Source organism: Aspergillus tubingensis (genome assembly GCF_013340325.1).
Source record: "Aspergillus tubingensis WU-2223L DNA, scaffold_2, whole genome shotgun sequence".
Classification (NCBI taxonomy): Eukaryota; Fungi; Ascomycota; class Eurotiomycetes; order Eurotiales; family Aspergillaceae; genus Aspergillus; species Aspergillus tubingensis.
In genome coordinates this window covers 274812-293722 of record NW_023336276.1, presented here as the reverse complement: position 1 = coordinate 293722, position 18911 = coordinate 274812, and the positions used below count along the sequence as shown (strand labels likewise).

Sequence of the window (18911 nt, the reverse complement as noted above, 5' to 3'; positions counted from 1 at the left end):
CTCCGAGCGCGCCATCTCCGTGGCTCGGAAGCTTGCTCCTTGATTTGTTGTTTCATAATACTTATTTTTGCTCTTTCGCCCGAGTGCAGTGGTGGCTGCATGTCGGGCAGGTATTTAACTTGGGCGATACCAACTACACGTGCACTTGAAGCATAGCACGGCGCGACGGGGATGCGTCGTCTTATGACTATAATTGATGTGGCCGACTGACTGTTTGGTGTTAGGGATCTTGTGCTAGTCTTGGTTTTCTGTATTTAGAAGAGAGTGCCGGTGGCATTGTGATTGATATAACTAGAGCAATGCGTGTCTCCATTCGCATCCTCATCGGCCATCCCTTATACCCTGATGGTGCTGACGGGTGAGATGTGGTGATAGCGAGAATAATATTCTGTGTATAGTCTATCCTCCTTGTGCACTGCAAAGTCAGCCGATCAGCGTCATTATGATCATCCCCACTCAATCCTCCACTTTTGATCTTTATTCGAGACAAACTACACCCATCTCAATTTCAGCCCGAGTCCATAATCGTCCACAAAATCCCCACAGGCAGGGTACAAACCAGGGTCTTTTTCCCGCCGGAGAAACTAGCACTTAGCTCCTCACTAGGTCATCCCATCGCGTCTTGGCTCCTCATCGCCAACTTTCCACCTATAATCTGCATCGACATGCTGCAAAGCCACGACTGCTGCTGGCAGCTGCATGCACCCCAACATTAACCCCGCAAGATACATCCATCCCTGAGTCAATCAAGCTTGATTGTCTGTTACTCCTTCGGAGATACTAGCCATGAGCAGTCAGATTATCGTCCCAGATGACATCAATCCCACTGATAGTCTATCCCATCCTGCTCTATACAATGGGACGCCCCACGTCCATGTAAGAAACAGACTAGCTTTGCTCGGCGTTAATCAATTATGATTGCGAGTTTCACTGCCTTAGTCATGTATTATTATCTTTCATCTCTCGGAGAATTAATTCAGCTGCTCATTGCCACCCCTAGGTCTCTAATAAAGGTCAGCATTACTCGTCTCGTAGCTAGCTAGCTGGCTTCCTCCTCCAGTGACTGAGTCAATTGACAGGACAGCAAAGTAGCAGCCATGGCGAGCACACTCCTCTGGCTCTCCCTGCTAGGGAGCAGCGCCCTATCTTCCGCTCTAGATACCAGTAATACCCCTACCATCAAGAGAGCAGACACAGGCAGCAACAACACCTCCTCAATCCCAACCGCCACCCTCAACAACACCGTCTTCGTCGGCCGTTCCCTGCCCGAGTTCGAGCAGGAGTTGTTCCTAGGTATCAAGTTCGCAGACGAGCCCGTGCGATTCACCCCCTCGACGTTGAAAACGGCCTATCGCGCCAACGACAGCGACAACGGGGTATACCATGCCTCCTCAGCATCAGGGCTGCAGACTTCCTCAGGGACTGTGCTGTACAACGCCACCGAGTATGGATATGATTGTCCCGGGTATGGATCCGACGAGACAGAGCTGGCGGAGGAGGGATATGCGCGGTTCGATGAGAACTGTATGAATCTGAATGTCATTCGGCCCAAGAGGGACAATGAGGATGAGTTGTTGCCGGTTATGATTTGGATTTTTGGTGGTGGTTGGGTGCAGGGTGCGACTGCTGATCCGAGGTATGATCTATGCTTCTGTACTGTGTTGAGCTGGTTGATGCTGATAATGTGCAAGATACAATATGAGTTACATCGTCCGCCAGGGCGCATTGAACGATAAGCCCGTCTTGGGTGTCTCGATCAACTATCGTGTGGCTGCGTTCGGATTCCTTGACTCTGTTGAGGTCATGGTGCGCTACTACCATAACCCTCAAGTATATGAGTCCAGCTGACACGACATCTACAGGAATCCGGCAACACGAACCTAGGACTGCGTGACCAGCGCATCGCCATGCATTGGGTTAAGCAGAATATCAAGGCGTTCGGTGGTGACCCGGACAAGATTACCATCTGGGGAGAATCAGCGTGAGTATACTCATGTTCCATATAGACAGCGCATCTGACATCCATAAATAGTGGCGCCTACAGCGTCGGAGCCCACCTCGTCACCAACGACGGTGACAACGAGGGTCTATTCCGAGCCGGTATGCACCTCACCCATCCTCCAATCCAGTCCACAAAATAACCATCAGCATGCTACTAGCTATCATGGAATCCGGCAACGCCGTGGGACCCCCGTACAACGGTACAGACTGGTACCAGCCGATGTACGACCAGATCGTGAACGCGACCAAGTATGCCCCCATCCCCTGAGACAACACCCAAACACCCACTATAAGTACTATATATACTAACTAAATCCAGCTGCACCACCTCATCCGACACCCTCCAATGCCTCCGCGAAGTCCCCTTCTCCACCATCTACACGGCCGCCAACCTCGGCCTGGAATGGTTCGCCACCATCGACGGCACCTTTATCAAAGAATACCCTCAAATCAGCTACACAGAGGGCCGCTTCGCCAAGGTTCCCATCCTCCATGGGACAAACACCGATGAGGGCGTGAGTTTCGGTACATCAGGCGTGAACACTGATGCTGAAGCTATTCAGCAGTTGACAGGTGAGTTGCCCCCCCCCCCACCCCCCAAATCCCCAAGATATACCTAGTAGTATTATACTAATGTAGAATGATGGGAAAGCATCCAAACGCTGGGTCCTAAACGAAACCCAAGCCACAACCCTCCTCTCCCACTACCCCAACATCTCCGCCCTCGGCTGTCCCTACGGATGGGGCAACACGACGTGGCCGAAACTGGGATATGAGTATAAGCGTTACGAGTCGATGGCGGGCGATCTATGCATGGTTGCTCCGAGGAGATTGCTTTCCCAGAAGATGAAGGAGTATGAGGAACAGGTGTTTGCGTATCGGTGGGATGTGGCCGCGTTGAATGATTCGAGTACGATTGGGGTGGCGCATTTTGCGGAGGTAATCCATTCTATTCCTTTCTTTCCTTGACTTTTATGCGATTTGGTGACTGATGATATATGTGTGTGTATAGATCCCCTTCGTTTTCGCCAACCCCGTACAGAACATCACTCCGTTGGGAAGTGATCCAGCGAGACTAGAATTGGGTAATTTGGCTGCGAGGATGTGGACGGCTTTTGTGTCGGATTTGGATCCGAATGGACATGGTGGTATGCTTCCCTCTCCTTCATATACGCCCTTTAGGGTAGTAGAGTTGATACTGATAGTGGTGACAGTATCCGGTATCCCCACCTGGCCGAAATACAACCTCTCTGATCCTCAGGACTTTGTGTTCCGGGTACCAAGGAATGAGAGTTACGTGGAGAAGGATACGTTCCGGACGGAGGGGATTGATTATATTAATACGATTGTTCGGTGAGCAGAGTATTATCAGTATGTATATAGGGTAGATACTACTATATCAGGGATTAGAACTACATTGATAAAGAATCCATTCCTCGACTGATCGATTATATTGATCTAGTAAGTAAGTCAAGTAGTAATGTAAAATCGACAAAAAGCCGCCGTTTTTAACCATTTATTTGATTGATTGCAACCCTGCTATACTATATAAATGAGTATAGCTGGTTGGTTTAGTTGATGCCGAGCAGCTCAACCTCGCTAATAATCATCAGTATTCCCTTCTTCATTGACAGGGTAAAAGGTAACTTACAAAACGAGAGTCGAGTTAGGGGGGATCAAGCCAGGGAAACCACGGGGGCCGTAGCCGTAGTCACTGTACAGAGTATATTAGAATACGAATTTCATACCAACTATAGCATTCTTTTTTTTAATGGGTGAATGAGAGGGAGGGAGATAACTCACGGAGAAATAGTCAGGATGGCCTTCTCGCCAACGCTCATCTGGGGGACGGCCTCATCCCAGCCTGGATATTAATTAATTAGTAAATCGGTCCATTTCATTCAAATCAATATATATAAGTAATATATAAATATAGGGAATATACGTACCCTTAATGAGACCACCAACACCGATGGCAGTCTTGAAAGCACCGCGACCACGGGAGCTGTCGAACCTGTTGATTCATTAAATTAGTATGATGATGTCAGATTCTCTTTCATTTCTTCGTCCATTTAGAATATCCATATAGCGCAGTACAGCCACTGTCATGGACATCTACTTTAAAGGCTATGGAGAGAGAGAGAAAGAGGGAGAAAGAAGGCAGGAAGGGGCGAACATACTGCTTGCCCATGTTGTTAGGCTTGGACTCATCATACAGGCAACCAGTGTAGTGCATGGAGATCTGATCACCGGGCTTGGGGAACTGCTGGCCGTTGCCAGGGGAGATGATAGTCTTGGTGACACCCATTGTGATAATTGTGTATTTTCAGAATATGAAATTTGATGGAGAGAAGAGGGGAAAATAGAGAAGAAGAAAAGGTGAAGCAGAAATGATGGAAAACGAAGAAGAATCGGGCCAAGTGGGGGCGGGGGGTCAGTTGGTTGATTTATACTTTGGATTTAATTATTTCAGGGCGAGACCAATTTGCTAACTAAATTGATTACTTTGGGTTGGCGGTGTATCATTTACTGCTACTGCTCATATTATTATTACTACTTTACAAGAAGAGGGGAGGAGGGGGGCAAAAAGGATAAGGTTTGATATATTGGGGGAAACGAAAGGGCATGCGATGATGATTGACTGATGATGATGGAAGATTCGCGCCGCCTGTGTGGGTTCGCTTGGCGCGGAAAAGTCCAGTTAAGTTACGTTACTACTTCACTACTTATTAATTGCCTTCTCGCTGTGGCCTCATTGCCCTGCCCGTCTGCAGGTCTGCAGCTAAAAAGTGCTGTCCCAAATGGAAGTGCTACTTAGATAGTACTGGCTGCCGCCTGTGCCGCCTGTATTATTTATTATTTTATCTACTATGGTCTACTTCAGTACTGTACTTAGCTGCTGGCTGGCTGGCCGCTCATCGACCACCCTCTTAACAGTAAATAATCCACAACATCATCATCAATCATTCCACGTTTATTTCTTCCCGTGTGATAACTCAGATGGGGAAAAGCAAAAAACTAAATCTCACCAACTGTCAATGCATGCAACCCCAATCCCCATGCATGTGATGCATCCTGTCAACTCCCCTCCCCTCAAATCATTCCTGACTTCGTGGCTCTGCTCCATCCTTACCCCCAAAACGACATCTTCTTCACCTCCTCCAACGACACCTCCTTGATCTGCGTCCTCGGAAACCGTGCATCAACGGGCGCATCATCACCACCACCCTCCCCCAATCCCAGATAATGCAGCTTTGACACACCCACCTGCTCCAAGAACGGCACCACGCGATGGAAATTCAGCCCAACCTGCTCCAATCCATGACTATCATCCGACAGACAAAACCTGCCCCCGCGAGCCAGAAATTCCTGACAAATCTCCCCATTCGGATACGGCTCCTTCATGCCCTTCCTCAACGCTGCCGAATTCACCTCCAACAATCCCCCGTATCCCGCCACGTAGTCCAAATTCCGTAGAATCTTCTCCCAGACCCGAGGATACTGCTGAAAGCTCCGATCGGGATCATCGCTCTTCAACCGGATCAGATCGAAATGCCCCACTACTACCGGCTTCACTTGCTTCAGCATATCCAACTGCTCGTCAAAGTATGCCTCGAAGAGTAACTCGTCTGTCCCGCCGGCTAGCGTACGCGCTTTCTCGTACAGTGGTCGGTCATAGTCAATAGGCACGGTCAGCGTATGGTGCACGGAACCCATGAAGAACTCGAAGGGGTGCCGCGATAGAGACTCCTCGATTAGCTGTCGCGAGCCCGGCCGGATCCAGTCGATCTCGAACCCGATGAGGATGTTGATTTGATCGGCGTATTTGGATCGGAGGCGCGTGGCTTCGGCGAAGTAGGCTGCTTCGTTGGCTACGTGGCTGGATTCGGTGTCGCCGGCTTCGATCTGGGTTGGTTAGTTAATTAAATGGCTATAGGGTACGATAAGCCGGTGTTTCTGGGATAGAGAGTACCTCTTCTGGGTAGAAATCTTCTTCATGGCGGGGCATGTGTTCAGTCAGGCAGAAGGTGTGGAATTTCTTGGAGATGGCCAGCTGGATGATTGCTTCCAGGTTGTCTTTGGCGTGACCAGGGCAGAATTGCCCGGAGTGGCTATGATGAGTGAAGGGCATCTGGAGAGATGTATTAGCAGGTGAAGTAGACTTAGAGTGTAGATGTTTTGATTGAAGTCGTGATATGATGCGATGAGTATCACTTACCGCGGCCGGTTACCCCGCGATGGAGGGGTTGCTGTTGTTGTTGCTGGTATATAAGGGGAAGCAAGCCGGAGCTCGTGAAGGCCAGGCTGATTATAACTGGTCAGCCACTGATAATCTCACTAAAACGTGATCCTGGACTAGGAGGTGGTGAAGAGGACCGTGTGAAGAAGCAGGAGTTGTTGCGGCGAGTCAATCTGGACGGATGTTCTGCTCGACCGGCAGCTCCGCCAGCATCTCCGACTCCAGATACGAGATGACGATCACGCTGTCTACAGACTATATTGCAATATTTATGCCATTTATTATGTATCCATTACTATTTGTTCTCTAGTATACATCTATTGGTACACCCCAGTATGTATACAAAGCTAGCCAGCTAGCTCTACCACATGCCCCCTCCTACCAAGCAGGCCAATTTTCACACTTCCATCCAACTATTACCCCATCACAGCTATAGCCACGATTCAACCGTCTCAGCATCACAGTGAACTGTCCGAATCCAGTCCCCGTCTAGTATCTTCCCTATATCCTCCGCATGTAAACCCTGATGAAAACCCATATACTCCTAGAAGGATAAATCTCACCCCGCCGCCACCACCATAGCAACGACATACTCCCCATCATGCGAAATGGACAACTTCCCTACCCTCCCAGCCTCATCCCCATCCCCATCTAAATACACCACCTCCGGCCTCCCTCCCTCCTCCCCCACCGTAACCACCACATCCTTCCAGCTAATATGCGCCGCGCCACGGGGCGCCGCTTTCCGCGCGGCCTCTTTGGCCGCGAACCGGCCGGCGAGCCACCGCGTCATGTCGGGGGATATACTTATGCTAGGGGTAGTTGGCAATTGGGAGGGTATTGGAGGGAGGGAGAAGCGGGTGCGAAAGTCTTGTTGTTCGCGGGCGTGGAGAATGCGGTGCGTGAAGCGGGTGAGGTAGTTGGGGCGGGCGAGGAGGCGGGTTATTCGCGGGAGATGGACGATGTCGGTGCCGATATTTAGGGCGAAGGGGAAGGGGATTGGTTTCATGGTGGTTGTGTTCGCTGGGTAGGTTGGTGGGAGTGGTCAAGTTGTGGGTTGGTTGGTTGTTGGGATGTTATTGTGAAAGGTTGGATATGGTCAGGTGACTGTTTGGCTGTGTGACTGGTAGGTATTGAGTGATTGGTGGGTGTGGTTCTACAGGCACATATTGTAAGAATCTATAAACCAGGTAGTCATTGTAGTGGCCAGTCGTGTTTATTCCCAGCAAGTACTGGATACTCTTGGTTGTTGTGATCTGCTGGCTGTTACACGCATGCTGCTTACTTCTACACCGATATGCACCTCGTTGTAAAGATTTTACCAGTTCCAGACACGGCAAAGTTGGAGAACAAACGTTCACGGTGTATACTCTATATGTACAGATTCACACCTCCCGTGGAACCGCCAAACCGTCCCAGCAGGCAAGACTTCAAGGACACACACTGCCCGAGCCCGGCAGGGTAGAATCCAGACCACCCTGACCAACGACCCATTCGGTCATGGATATCATGCATCGAGCATCTTCAATTAGGCGTTGTCCTCGACCGATTCCCGAATTAACGCGGTATTCTAATGGTCTTTCTTCTTCTCGTCTCCGTTCACTTGTTTCAAAAAGTCCCTGTGAAATTTATTAGCTTGTGTTCCAGCACCCCGACCAGATCATTTAGTCTTGATTGCAGATATGTCCATCTGTCACAGAGGCGAAACGTACTGGATGAAGGTCTCCTCATCCTTGGAGGAAGCCTGGATGGGAGGGGTGGCAGGCTTGGGCTGGCCACCACCACGGGTAGCGAGACCAACACCGCCGAAGAGAGCACCGAGAACGCTCATGGCGAGCTATACAGAGTTAACTAGTCAGTGTACAAGTTCCCAGGCAGCTGGCAGGGTGTGCCATCGGCCGATGTTATGACCTCGGCAGAGATTGGTCCCGGGACAGGGGAGGGTTGCAACGGGGCGGCAACGGAGACGTACAACGTGGGAGCCGACCTGCTTGCCGGCGATCTGGTAGTAGACGACCATGATGACGGATTGGAGGAGAGAGTTCAATGGAGAACGGTCAGGTCAGAGCGGCGGATGTAGCGGTGCAATGCGAGGTCCAGCGGGAATCAGTCGTTGGACGGCAGCGATGGAAGTTGCGGCTATGGTCCTTGCCTGTTTGGGACTGGCGTAGATGCTGAGTCAGAGATGAGTCAGGCACATTCAAAGTGACTTGCTGAGTCAGTAATGAGTCAGCCTAGTGATGTGTCACGCGAGCTAGCTTTCATCTCACGTGATGTCCCGGAAGTGCCCGACACGTGAGGGTCCCGGGAAGACATCACGGGATATGATGGCATGATTAGAGATGCCCTGAAAAGAAACGAAGAGTTGCGGTATCACAACACCTGCAGATGCAAAATACAAAAGCTACAGCCAACGTCTGACCACCGAGTACTCTGTACACCGTAGAGGCTAATTTACCCACCAATCTAGCAAATCATCATAGTATGTGGCGGTGTCATCACACAGCTCTCTCCACCAAACTTAGTTATAGCAAAGCTCCCCCCATCCGAACCTCGGGGGAAGTGAAATCATCCCTGGACGAGACGTGGAGAAATCCCCCGGCTATGAGCTGAGAGCTCCTGCTGGTCGGTTACTGCTGGCGGTTATTCTTGCAGCGAATCGCCGATGCTATAAGATGCTGCCAGTCCATGGTTTCTTTCGGCCCTGGATTTGCTGGAGCTCCTGTTGACTTTCTAGCTGTCTGGATTTGAAGTCACCATCTCTTGCTTCTTCTTCTTCTTCCCCCTTGATCTACTACTTACTACTAATCTCCATTCCTCGCTTCAAACTCCCTTCCACATTTTTTCCAGTCTCCTAGAAATTCATTCCTCCCCCTCTTCTTTTTTTTCTCACCTCTCATCCAAGCGTTGCTCATTAATCCAACCCATCGCATTTTATCCCATCATCCTCATCATGTTCTGGGGAAAGCATCACGACGACACGCCCGAAGCGGCCCAACAACCGCCCATTCCTCGCAAAAAGCTCCCTTCACATTTGCAAAGACTAGCCGACAACGACGACAGTTTTTATGATGACATTTATTCCTCATAGTAAGTGTGACACCATCCCTTTCCCAACTTTAGTGGCGATGTGTCGGGAGGAAAGAAAGGCACTCTTTCCATCTCCGCGTTGTGTCTCCCCGCATTTTCCGATCCCCGCAAGAAAACCACCAAAAAAGCAACTTTCTCACACCCACACCAACCATCCACAACTTAATCATCATTAACCAAGAAACCTCTACTACAGCTCCGTAGACTCCACCGAAACCCCCTACCGCTACGCCGGATACGCCAACCGACTCCGCACCGTCTTACTCTCCGCCCACCGCTACGTCGCCTACACCTCCGACATAGGCGAATCCTTTCGCCCCGTCGCCCACCCCTGGCTAGTGCGATCCGCCTACGGCATTTCCTGGACCTATCTAATCGGCGATGTCGCCCACGAAGGCTACAAAGCCTACCTCCGCAATCGCCGCGTCCTAGCGCCTCCCTGCGAGGCCTACAAAGATGCCAGCGACCTTACCCACGAGCAAGTCGCCAAGGGCATGGTAACCGGCAACATCGCCGGCTCGTTAACAGGCAGTAGCAGCAGCGATACGCTGATGCCATGGCCCACGACTCACGTCCCCCTAGCTGAAGACTACCGCACCGTCATGGCCCAGCGCGCCGTGTTCCAGGGTATCGCCAGTATGGGTCTTCCGGCCTTTACCATCCACTCGGTGGTCAAGTACTCTGGGCGCATGTTGAAGAATTCCCGGAGTGTCTTTTTCCGTACTTGGGCGCCTATCGGGGTGAGTTCTGTTTCTCCGCTTGCGGTATAGAATTATTCCGCTAACACATGCAAATTACTACTTGCTAGCTCGGTCTCTCCGTCGTGCCTTTCCTCCCCTACCTATTCGACAAGCCCGTCGAAGAGGCCGTCGAATGGGCCTTCCATACCGGACTCCGTGCGTATGCCGGTGAAGATGCCGTCCGTCCGTTACCTCAGGCCGTGAGGACGCCTCATGACGAGGAGACCTCTCTAAGCCACTTCCTTAAATTCCAGGCTGAGAAGAATAATGGCGAGGTCATGGGCTACGATGCGAACGTCTCCTGGGAGAAGTATAAGGAGGAACGTCGTCGAGCGAAGGAGCAGCGCATGCAGGAGCGTGAGCAGCGCGGCGAGAGGGGTCCGTTGGCGTTGTTGGGTTTCGGGTCGAATTCGAAAGAGAAGAATGAGTGATTGAGTGATTGATTGATCCCTTCCTACACTTTCGTTCCAGTATCTCTTCATTTTAACTCTTCTTTTTCTCTTGCCCGGGGTTTTCTTATGTCATTGGCGATGGAGGGATGGACGGATGGAAGGACGAAATGGTTCTTCTGACTTTCTTATCATTCGCCTCTCTCTCCGCTGCATTCTTGTACTGTACATAATAATTGTCTCTTAGCGTTTTTCTGCTCTCCTTTCAGCCAAACATCATCAGTCATCATCATTACCACGAACCACATCATTCAAGGACCAGATCAAACACATTACCTGCTACTCATCGGTCCTCCGCATTTGCCTATCAACAGAAACAATCCCTACCTAGGTCCCGGTTCAAAAATACCTTCACACATCAAAACAATCAGAGAACTACTCCTACATCTCTACAAAAGAATCAACCACATTTGAACATTTTCATTCAGCCCAACCCAACCGAGTCAGATTTAATCCAACTAGCTGGGCTAAGCTAAATAGCTAGCTTTGCATGCTTGCATTTCGATCTACTTGAAAAATAAGAAAAGAGAAATATACATCTGTACACATAGCGAGATAAAAAAGGACGGACAAAGAGGTAGAAAACAAAACGCGGGGTAGGAGAGTATAGCACGGCGTTCACTCGTCACAGCAGATACCTACCACCCAATCATTAAGAAAGCGTAGGGGATGGGGTGAGTTCAGTCAGGAGGGATAGGTAGATCCATGGCTGAGGGAAGATGGGATAGGTCATATGGAGAGGATGGAAAGAAGATATAGAAAATGGGATAGAAGAAGAGTAAAAAAGTGATTGCGGTGGCAGGTCTTTTTCTGTGTCACCATAAGGAGAGTAAGAATGGAATGGATGAAAAGGTAGTGGAAAATGGCACAAAACGTGTGGGGAATAAGAAGAGTAGAAAAGAAAAAGAAAAAGGATATAATCAAACAAATGCCAGGGAAATGAGGACGCGATGGCATATCAAGATAAAATGTGAATACAGTTGGGAACAAATGGCAACATCAACAACGCTTGGTATGTATTCCACACAGATTAGGGGCCCAACGCCCCCAACAACCTCTCTAGAGCGTTGCGTCATGGCTTCGGCTTATATTTTGGCCCTGTCTAGTATTGAACAAAGTACACGATCCATGGTTTATAGGAGAAATACTGATGGGCTTAGTTCCAGCCGAGCGAGTTCTCGGCCATCACCGGCGCGCTGATCATCTGGGTGCGGCCAGTGCCCCGGCTGTTCTGGCTGTTGCGGGAGAGACGGCCACCTGCGCCGAAGACGGACCCAGCGCCGCGGCCTTCGCTCATCTGGTCGACGCTCGAGGGGGAGCGCTGGTGCAACTGGCGCTTCTTCCGGTACCGACGCGCAACCCAGAACATACCAGCACCATATGCTGCAGCACCGGCCACAGCACCACATCCTATACCAACGGCACTAGCCTTGGTGGTTCCAGATGAGCTGGTACCAGCATCGCTTTGGTCGTAGCCACCGTCACTGCCATCGCCGTTGCTGCTGCTGCTACCCGATCCACCGCTGTTGGACGAGCTGCCACTGGAAGAACCCGAGTCGCCCACCAGAAGAGGGATGGAAGGGTCGATCATGGCCATCAATGTCTTGACCGTCTCGTTGGGCTGCTCGTAGAGCCTCGAAATAGGGTTGTGGAGCATCTTTCTCAGGGTGTCAACGTCATCCGAAGGGATGTACATCAGCGCAACAGTAGCAATGTAGCCAGTGCTTGCCGAGTTGTCGTAGGGTTGGAGGTCGTACATGACCACGTCAGAGTCATTGAGCTGCAACGCGTAGCCCATACCCTCGGGAACATACATGAAGATCTGGGAGGAAGACAAGGGCGTTGTGGCCACAAAGCTCCAGCGCAGTTTGCCATTGAATCCGATTTGGACCAAGGTATCGTTGGCCGGCTGCTCGGGAAGACCACCAGAAGGAGAGATCGATCCAGGAAGCTGAGCAGCAGCAGTGCTGGTACTCGAATGGGTAGCTGTGCCCGTGCTCAGTGACGTAGTAGTTGTGGGCTCAACCACGAGAATGCTTGACGGCAGGTAGTTGTCAGAATCGGAGGTGGTCGTGGTCGGTTTGGGGGCGACAGTCGTCTCAGCGGCCGAGGTGGTCGTCGTGGTGGGTTGTGCGATAGGCGTGGGCGTTTCCTTGCTGGTAGTGGACGGGGCATAGGAAGGCGTCGCAGATACCAGACCCGAGGACTCCTTGGTGGAAGTGATCAAAGGAATCGAAGAGGCAGGGCCAGAAATGGAGGTAAACTTGGATGCAGAGCTGGTGCCAATGGCAGAGCCTGAAACGGATCCAGAAGCAGATCCCGACACAGATCCAGATGCAGAGCCAGGAGCCGATGTAGGAATAACACCTGCAGATCCCGAAACGGATCCAGACGCCGACGTAGGGAACAGTCCTGCAGATCCAGATACAGACCCAGACACCGATGTAGGAATAACGCCCGCAGATCCAGAGGCGGATCCCGAAGCCAATGAAGATGCTGATTCTGAAGTGGTTCCAAAAAGACCCGTCGAGGCAGATCCTGAGACGGAAGCAGAAGCAGATTCAGTCGAAGTGGGCATGATGACAATGCCACCGCTGATGATCGGAGTCGAGGCTCCCGCTGAGGAGCTCTGGGTTCCGCTGGAAGCTCCGGGGATAAGAGCCGTGGAAGTGGCCGAGATACCCAGACTAATGGCCGAAGGTTCCAAGGAAGCGCCTGAGGATGTGCCAAGTAGGGCAGAAACAATATTGACCGATCCAGAAGATGAGGCAGGCGTAACCACAGGAACACTAACGGAGATGGTAGGGAGGCTCAGAGGGAAAGCACTGGAGTCGGCAGACTCGCTTGCACTCTTGCTAGTAGCAGAGGCAGATCCGCTGGAAGTGGTGGTAGTAGGGAAGAGGTCCGAGAGGAAGCCGAGGACACCTCCTGATGATGAGGGGGTGGAAGAAGAAGAGGTCACATCTTCAGATGCAGACGGGATGAGGCTCGAGGATGCTGACCCAGTAGTCTGAGAGGCTGCGCCTGATGAGGTGGCCTGAACAGATGTAACCTGACTCGAGGAGCTCTGGGTTGAAGACTCGGACTTCGAAGTAGACTCAGCCAGAGGGACCTGAGCGGAAGAACTCTGGGCAGATGCGCTCTGGCTAGTGATAAGTTGACTCGAAGTCTCTGCCTTCGAGCTAGAAGTGGCAGATTCCGATTGCGAAGCCTCGGCCGAAGACTCCGTAGTGGAAGCAGGGGTCGAGGATGCTGGGCTGGAAGAGCTCTGAGTGGTGGAATCCTTAGCCGTAGAGCTCTCCGAAGTCGTCGAGCTATCGCTTGTAGAACTCTTGCTCGAGGTGACATCTACAATGACGCCAGCAGAGCTTGAAGCGGGAGCGGGGGTTGCAGAGCTGGACTCGGCTGGCGATGCGGTAGGGCTGGCCGTGGAGGTTGCGCTGGTGCTGGTAGAGGACCCCAAGATACTTGAAATGAAGCTCTCCCAGGAGTCAGCCAACGAACTCTGGCTAGATGTAGTAGCTGCTGCTGCTGCCGCTGCGGCCGACGAAGAAGCTGTCTCTGCCGTCGTTGCTGCTGCTGACGAAGAAGCTGCCTCTGGTTTCGCTGACGATTCAGACGCGGAAGTGTGTTTCTCGGATTCGGATGTAGATTTCTGCTTTTCCGAGTCACTGGTAGTTGAATCCTTGTCCGATGTAGTCGCGCTCGCCGTCGAAGTAGCAGCAGCTGCCGCCGGGGTACTCTCTGCACGCTCAAGGGTGGAGCTAGTTGTCGTTGAAGCACCGGGAACGTTGGGTGCCGTGCCCACAATGGTATGCGTAACACCATTGGCGTCCACGGAAATGGTTACAGGAACAACGATAACAGCAGGTGAAGGGTCAACGATCGGGCTTGTTTGTTCATTGTCCGAAGTCGGCGCTGAATCATGCGTACTCGTTTCGGACCTGGTTGTCAACTCGACAGGCGTAACGGGCTGGGAGGAACCAGGAACGGCGGAGCTAACCTCACGCGCTCCCAAGTCCCGGATCTGTCCTGCCTCCCGGGCAGCGACGAGCTCGAGGCCGCCCAAGGACAGGAACGCGGCCAACAATGAAGTCGTGGGCGCGATCATATTGATTCGAATGGTTGGGTAACAATAGCAGGCGATAAAGAGTGGTCAGGTGGTCGAAAAGACCGTAACAATGCTGAAATGAATGGACAGAGCGAAGGCTCAGATGGGAACCTCCAAAACCAAATATCCCTAGGCACGGAGTATTCAAACGTCAAGGATCAAAGCCAGTCGTTAAGATTGCTGATGCATGGGGTCGGTGGTTGGAAATTCGAATAGTCTAACCCCCGGGCTATATAGATGTCCTATTCCCGGCGTTTTCGTATATCCACCTCTCCACGATTTGAACCACTTGAAGCGAACCTATCTCAATCGAAGGATGGCGCGAGCGATGGCGATATCCCGAATCGGTCGACGGCTGGGGATGCGATGACAACGGTCGGTAAGCTTCCTGGTATATTGAGTCGAACAAACAACCAGAAAGTTTGCAGATATCACAAAACTATATCACCAAAAAAATCTCCGAATCAAAAGTATCGAAAGCGACAAGCTCTAATAGTGCACTGACAGCTGACGGATGGATGTGCGCGCACCAACGGCGGGAGTTCGGTATAAACAAAGCGGGTTCAAAGAGCGGCAGGGGGTGTGGTCGACGAGAAACCAACAGTAACCCCTCACGAAAAACTACCAGCAAACAAAACAATAACGAATGTAGAGGCGGTAAGGAGCGAGCGACAAGATCTAAGAAAGGGATGTTAAGTGAGAAAAACGGCCGTGGAGAGGGAGGGAGGAGGTGGAGGTGGTAATGGTAGTGGAGGAGGGGGGTGGGTTGTTATGGTGAACGGCGGTTGGAGGTGGTGGTAGTACCTGAAGAGGGCGCGCGACCGTGGGAGGGGGATGGGATGCAAGGAGAGAAAGGCTGAGGATGAATTGGCAAGTCCCAACGGCTCGTTGACGTAGAAAAGGTGTTCGCAGGTGGGCTACGTCAACGAAGCACCGGCGCTGGCGAAGCAAAAACGGGGCGAAGAGGGGGGGAAAGAGAGAGGAAGAGAGAGGAGGAAGAGGGAAAGGATGATAGTAAAGAATGAAAAGAAAGATAGGCGATGCAAAGTGAAGAAGCAGAAGAATAATAATAATAATACCAAAGGAAGGACGGGAAAAATCAAAATCAAAAAAATGGTGGTAGTAATTAGGAACAGTAATAATAACAACAGCACTAAAATGAATGAAAGGAGAGTGAGAGGGAAGGGGAGATTACTTCTGGCTGGCGGTTTGGATTAGTTTGGCTTAGTTGGTTTGCCGGTCCGTGTCATCGCCTTTTTTTGGTAGATTTGATTATTTTGGGGCCCGGCTTTTACTTTTTGACTTTACTTTACTTTACTTAGCTCTTACCACCACCACTTGGATTTCCGGGTTGGGCTGTGGGAGTTGTGGTTTGGTACCACTGGAAAAAAGGGGGGGGAGGAGGGAAGGAAGGGAAAAAGGCACGGCAGGGGAAAAACGAGGCACACCAAAGCAGAGGGGGGAAAAGGCAGGAAGCACGCGGGAAAAGCAAAGGAAAAGGCCGTGGCTACAATGCCAACCACCCCATGACAAGGCCATAAACTACACGCACCGGGTAGAGGTGGGCCCCCTTCCACTTTGTCCCACCTCTTGCCGTACGGTATTGTACCTTGGTTGCCGTATCTTCACCTCGCATCCTCATTAGCCCAATTGCACATTTGCTCACTCACTGACGACAAATGCCCGCAACAACCTGGGGTTGAGCATGTTCTAGGTCTTTGCTATTTGATACTGGAGTTGCTTTCGTTGCTGTCGTTGCGTGTCACCGGTTCTGGACTCTCTGCCTACACCTCATGCACTACAAGTCATTACATCCCGGCTAATATGTATGAGTGTATTTACTAATGGCCGAATGAATGAATGGATAGTGTGAACGGACAGTATGTGCGTGTCTAGCCGGAGGAACGTCCCAATGGAGAAGGCATGTACGCATGCCGTCCTGGTCGAACCCCCCATCAAAAGGTACACTAGATGCCAAACGATCAATAGTATACGGAGAAGAGAGCTTATTTGGGTACTGACCATGGCCGCGCTCCGTCTATAGTGCAGTATCTATCTACAACGGCGCACATCAAGACCAACTCCGAGCTCGCTACCGCTGGAACTATTGAGAACACCCTCACCCCGAGTGGTTCAGGCCATAGATCGCATGATATGCAGTGGACAGAACTCTTCTTTGGGGAGTCTAGACGTTGAAAGAGGGGTAGCATGGTGTATTTCGATCGACATACTAGGGTCTCGTCAACCGAACAGATATGGAGCACAAGGTGTCAATCAGGTATCTCCTCTTCACAGATCGGGAACTCCTCCGCGCACTTTGTGTGCAGTGTAAAGCAGAACATGGCAGGGTATACTGTAGGCTGCGGGCTGTCATATGCCCTGGCAGTTTGCTCGAGGCTGGGTGGATGCCGCAGCATGCAGACGGTGCATAGAATCAAAAAGACGACACAGCCCGGCAGTTGCACTACCTCACGGAGCCAGAGAACGATTGGTGGCGATGTTGACAAAGTGTCCAATCATTCCGGGATGTCGCAGGGGAATGGTAAGGAAATTAACCCATCAAAGTCGGCTCGTATGGGGAGATAATGATCGCGGTCTAAGGAATGGGGAAGATTGATGCTTAAACTTGAAGTGGGATCCTCAAAATTCAGGCATGTCACGGAGGATTCACGGATACATACTTTACTTTACTTTACTCACACACTGGACAGGTAACACAGCGTAAAGTGGCCGGTGAGAGTGGCCAGGGACAATTGCCGATCAGCAGTGGTACGGCGCGCATCGTAATTCCCGCCTCGCACGCCAGCCTCTTCTGCAAAGGGCATAATTCCGTCAAGGTTCGGACCACCACAAGGCCTAGACTGACGGCGTCGTTTTAGTGTGGGTGGTTCCTGGATGGATGTGGGGATAGCCCCGGTGCGTGGTGATACGAGCAACACATGTGCTGCAGCCTGCTCGACAGGCTGGCAACTGAGCAAAAACAACTCCAGGCAAGGATCATCAATAGAGAAAGAGAGAGAAAATCGCATGGCTTGGTTCGGTTCGAAAAGGCGAGCAAAAGGGATTTTTTTTTTCGTAACTTGGATCGGAGGAATGTGATAAGCATGGGGTTATGCACCTGCCAGCCAAGATAATGCGGTCGGGTGCATTTCCTCCTCCTCCTTGAGAAGGAAAGCCGTGTTTCTTTCCTCTCTGCCTAACATTACAACCACCAGCAAAGAAAATAAAATCCAAGAAAATAAAATAAAAAAGTTAGATTATTGATGCCCCTTCCCCTCCCGCCCGCCGGGTTGAGTCAGTCACAATGATGGCCATCCACCCCCGGCTGTCTCACCATCCCTTCTTAACCCCAAAGCATCCAATACCATCCGTGCCTCGTACGGAGCCACTACGTATGCGCACCCGTCCCATCCATTCTACCGGTATGCAACAGGCCTTACTATTCAAGATGAGATACCTGTCAAGCTCCATGACATGGGTATGTGGTGTGCTAATATGCTGGTAGCACTGCATCTTCCAAAATTCTATCTAGTTGCTGCCTTCAAGACAATTCTCTTCCATTCAGAAGCTAGTGGCGGACACTATTGACCTCAGGTCCTTTCGAGAACGTGCTCCATTCCGTTAGTCCTGGGCTAATTTCTTAGCCTACTCACGAAGGATGGGAGGGGGGCCTGCTCGACACTCAGACTCCAGCAAGACCCAGCCCCGGTTAACGCTGGGCGAGGAAGACGATGGAAGGCATGTTCATGTCTTACACCACGTGCATGCCCAGCGGCGCCAACCGTCACAAGCAGGGAAAATAAGAGTTGTACGTACTATCTTCTTCTTCTAACCCGCCAGTCGGTGCTGGTGCTTTTTGACAGCGCGGCAATCATCGATCTTTTTCTCCCTGACATGATTGGAATGTCAGAAATGCAGGAGAGTCGCTCACAGCCCCTGCTGGGGGGCCGCCGTCAGGGCTGAAACAATGGCTCTTTCCATCCCTTCGGTCTCAGAATTGCCACGAACAGAGTCGTACAAAATTCCACAGATCGCGTATTGGCTGAGACTCTTGGTACCCAAGGCCAGCACAGTCAGAAAGGATTTGCAGGAGCGCCCCATGGTCATTGCTTCTTCGAGTGTTGGATCTCACGAAGAGCATGGCCTAGGGTGATGTGCGAATCTAGAAGGTTGACGGTCAGAACTGCTTCAGCAGCATATGCAGATCGGGAAAGTCAAAGCTTCGATAAGACCCAAATCCAGATGGGTTCCTCTGTAATACTTAGGAGTTGGATCGTCGT

General features: G+C 51.2%; 7 protein-coding genes across 7 annotated transcripts; 2 read left to right on the top strand and 5 right to left on the bottom strand.

Annotated features, from left to right (window-relative positions):
* Nucleotides 1-1097: 1097 nt before the first annotated feature.
* On the top strand, nucleotides 1098-3358 carry AtWU_00652 (putative triacylglycerol lipase (LipA); the record flags this gene model as incomplete). The annotated part of the gene is made up of 9 exons (XM_035495767.1): nucleotides 1098-1636; nucleotides 1692-1806; nucleotides 1863-1981; nucleotides 2033-2100; nucleotides 2160-2250; nucleotides 2321-2574; nucleotides 2654-2940; nucleotides 3014-3149; nucleotides 3216-3358. 9 exons carry the CDS (start codon nucleotides 1098-1100, stop codon nucleotides 3356-3358), a joined length of 1752 nt encoding a protein of 583 aa, XP_035351660.1.
* A 214-nt stretch (nucleotides 3359-3572) lies between these two features.
* On the bottom strand, nucleotides 3573-4309 carry AtWU_00651 (FKBP-type peptidyl-prolyl cis-trans isomerase; the record flags this gene model as incomplete). Its single annotated transcript, XM_035495766.1, has 5 exons — nucleotides 3573-3600; nucleotides 3653-3715; nucleotides 3805-3865; nucleotides 3951-4015; nucleotides 4182-4309. The coding sequence occupies 5 exons, from the start codon at nucleotides 4307-4309 to the stop codon at nucleotides 3573-3575; spliced, it is 345 nt and encodes a 114-aa protein (XP_035351659.1).
* Nucleotides 4310-5130: 821 nt separating this feature from the next.
* Nucleotides 5131-6133, bottom strand: AtWU_00650 (histidinol-phosphatase; the record flags this gene model as incomplete). The annotated part of the gene is made up of 2 exons (XM_035495765.1): nucleotides 5131-5907; nucleotides 5975-6133. 2 exons carry the CDS (start codon nucleotides 6131-6133, stop codon nucleotides 5131-5133), a joined length of 936 nt encoding a protein of 311 aa, XP_035351658.1.
* Nucleotides 6134-6800: 667 nt separating this feature from the next.
* AtWU_00649 (holo-ACP synthase) lies at nucleotides 6801-7250 on the bottom strand (the record flags this gene model as incomplete). The annotated part of the gene is made up of 1 exon (XM_035495764.1): nucleotides 6801-7250. The coding sequence occupies one exon, from the start codon at nucleotides 7248-7250 to the stop codon at nucleotides 6801-6803; it is 450 nt and encodes a 149-aa protein (XP_035351657.1).
* Nucleotides 7251-7811: 561 nt separating this feature from the next.
* On the bottom strand, nucleotides 7812-8261 carry AtWU_00648 (ATP19 family protein; the record flags this gene model as incomplete). Its single annotated transcript, XM_035495763.1, has 3 exons — nucleotides 7812-7860; nucleotides 7954-8078; nucleotides 8214-8261. The coding sequence occupies 3 exons, from the start codon at nucleotides 8259-8261 to the stop codon at nucleotides 7812-7814; spliced, it is 222 nt and encodes a 73-aa protein (XP_035351656.1).
* A 933-nt stretch (nucleotides 8262-9194) lies between these two features.
* On the top strand, nucleotides 9195-10502 carry AtWU_00647 (mitochondrial fission process 1 family protein; the record flags this gene model as incomplete). Its single annotated transcript, XM_035495762.1, has 3 exons — nucleotides 9195-9331; nucleotides 9528-10071; nucleotides 10140-10502. The coding sequence occupies 3 exons, from the start codon at nucleotides 9195-9197 to the stop codon at nucleotides 10500-10502; spliced, it is 1044 nt and encodes a 347-aa protein (XP_035351655.1).
* A 1174-nt stretch (nucleotides 10503-11676) lies between these two features.
* Nucleotides 11677-14631, bottom strand: AtWU_00646 (putative mucin family signaling protein Msb2; the record flags this gene model as incomplete). The annotated part of the gene is made up of 1 exon (XM_035495761.1): nucleotides 11677-14631. One exon carries the CDS (start codon nucleotides 14629-14631, stop codon nucleotides 11677-11679), a length of 2955 nt encoding a protein of 984 aa, XP_035351654.1.
* Between the last annotated feature and the right edge of the window lie 4280 nt (nucleotides 14632-18911).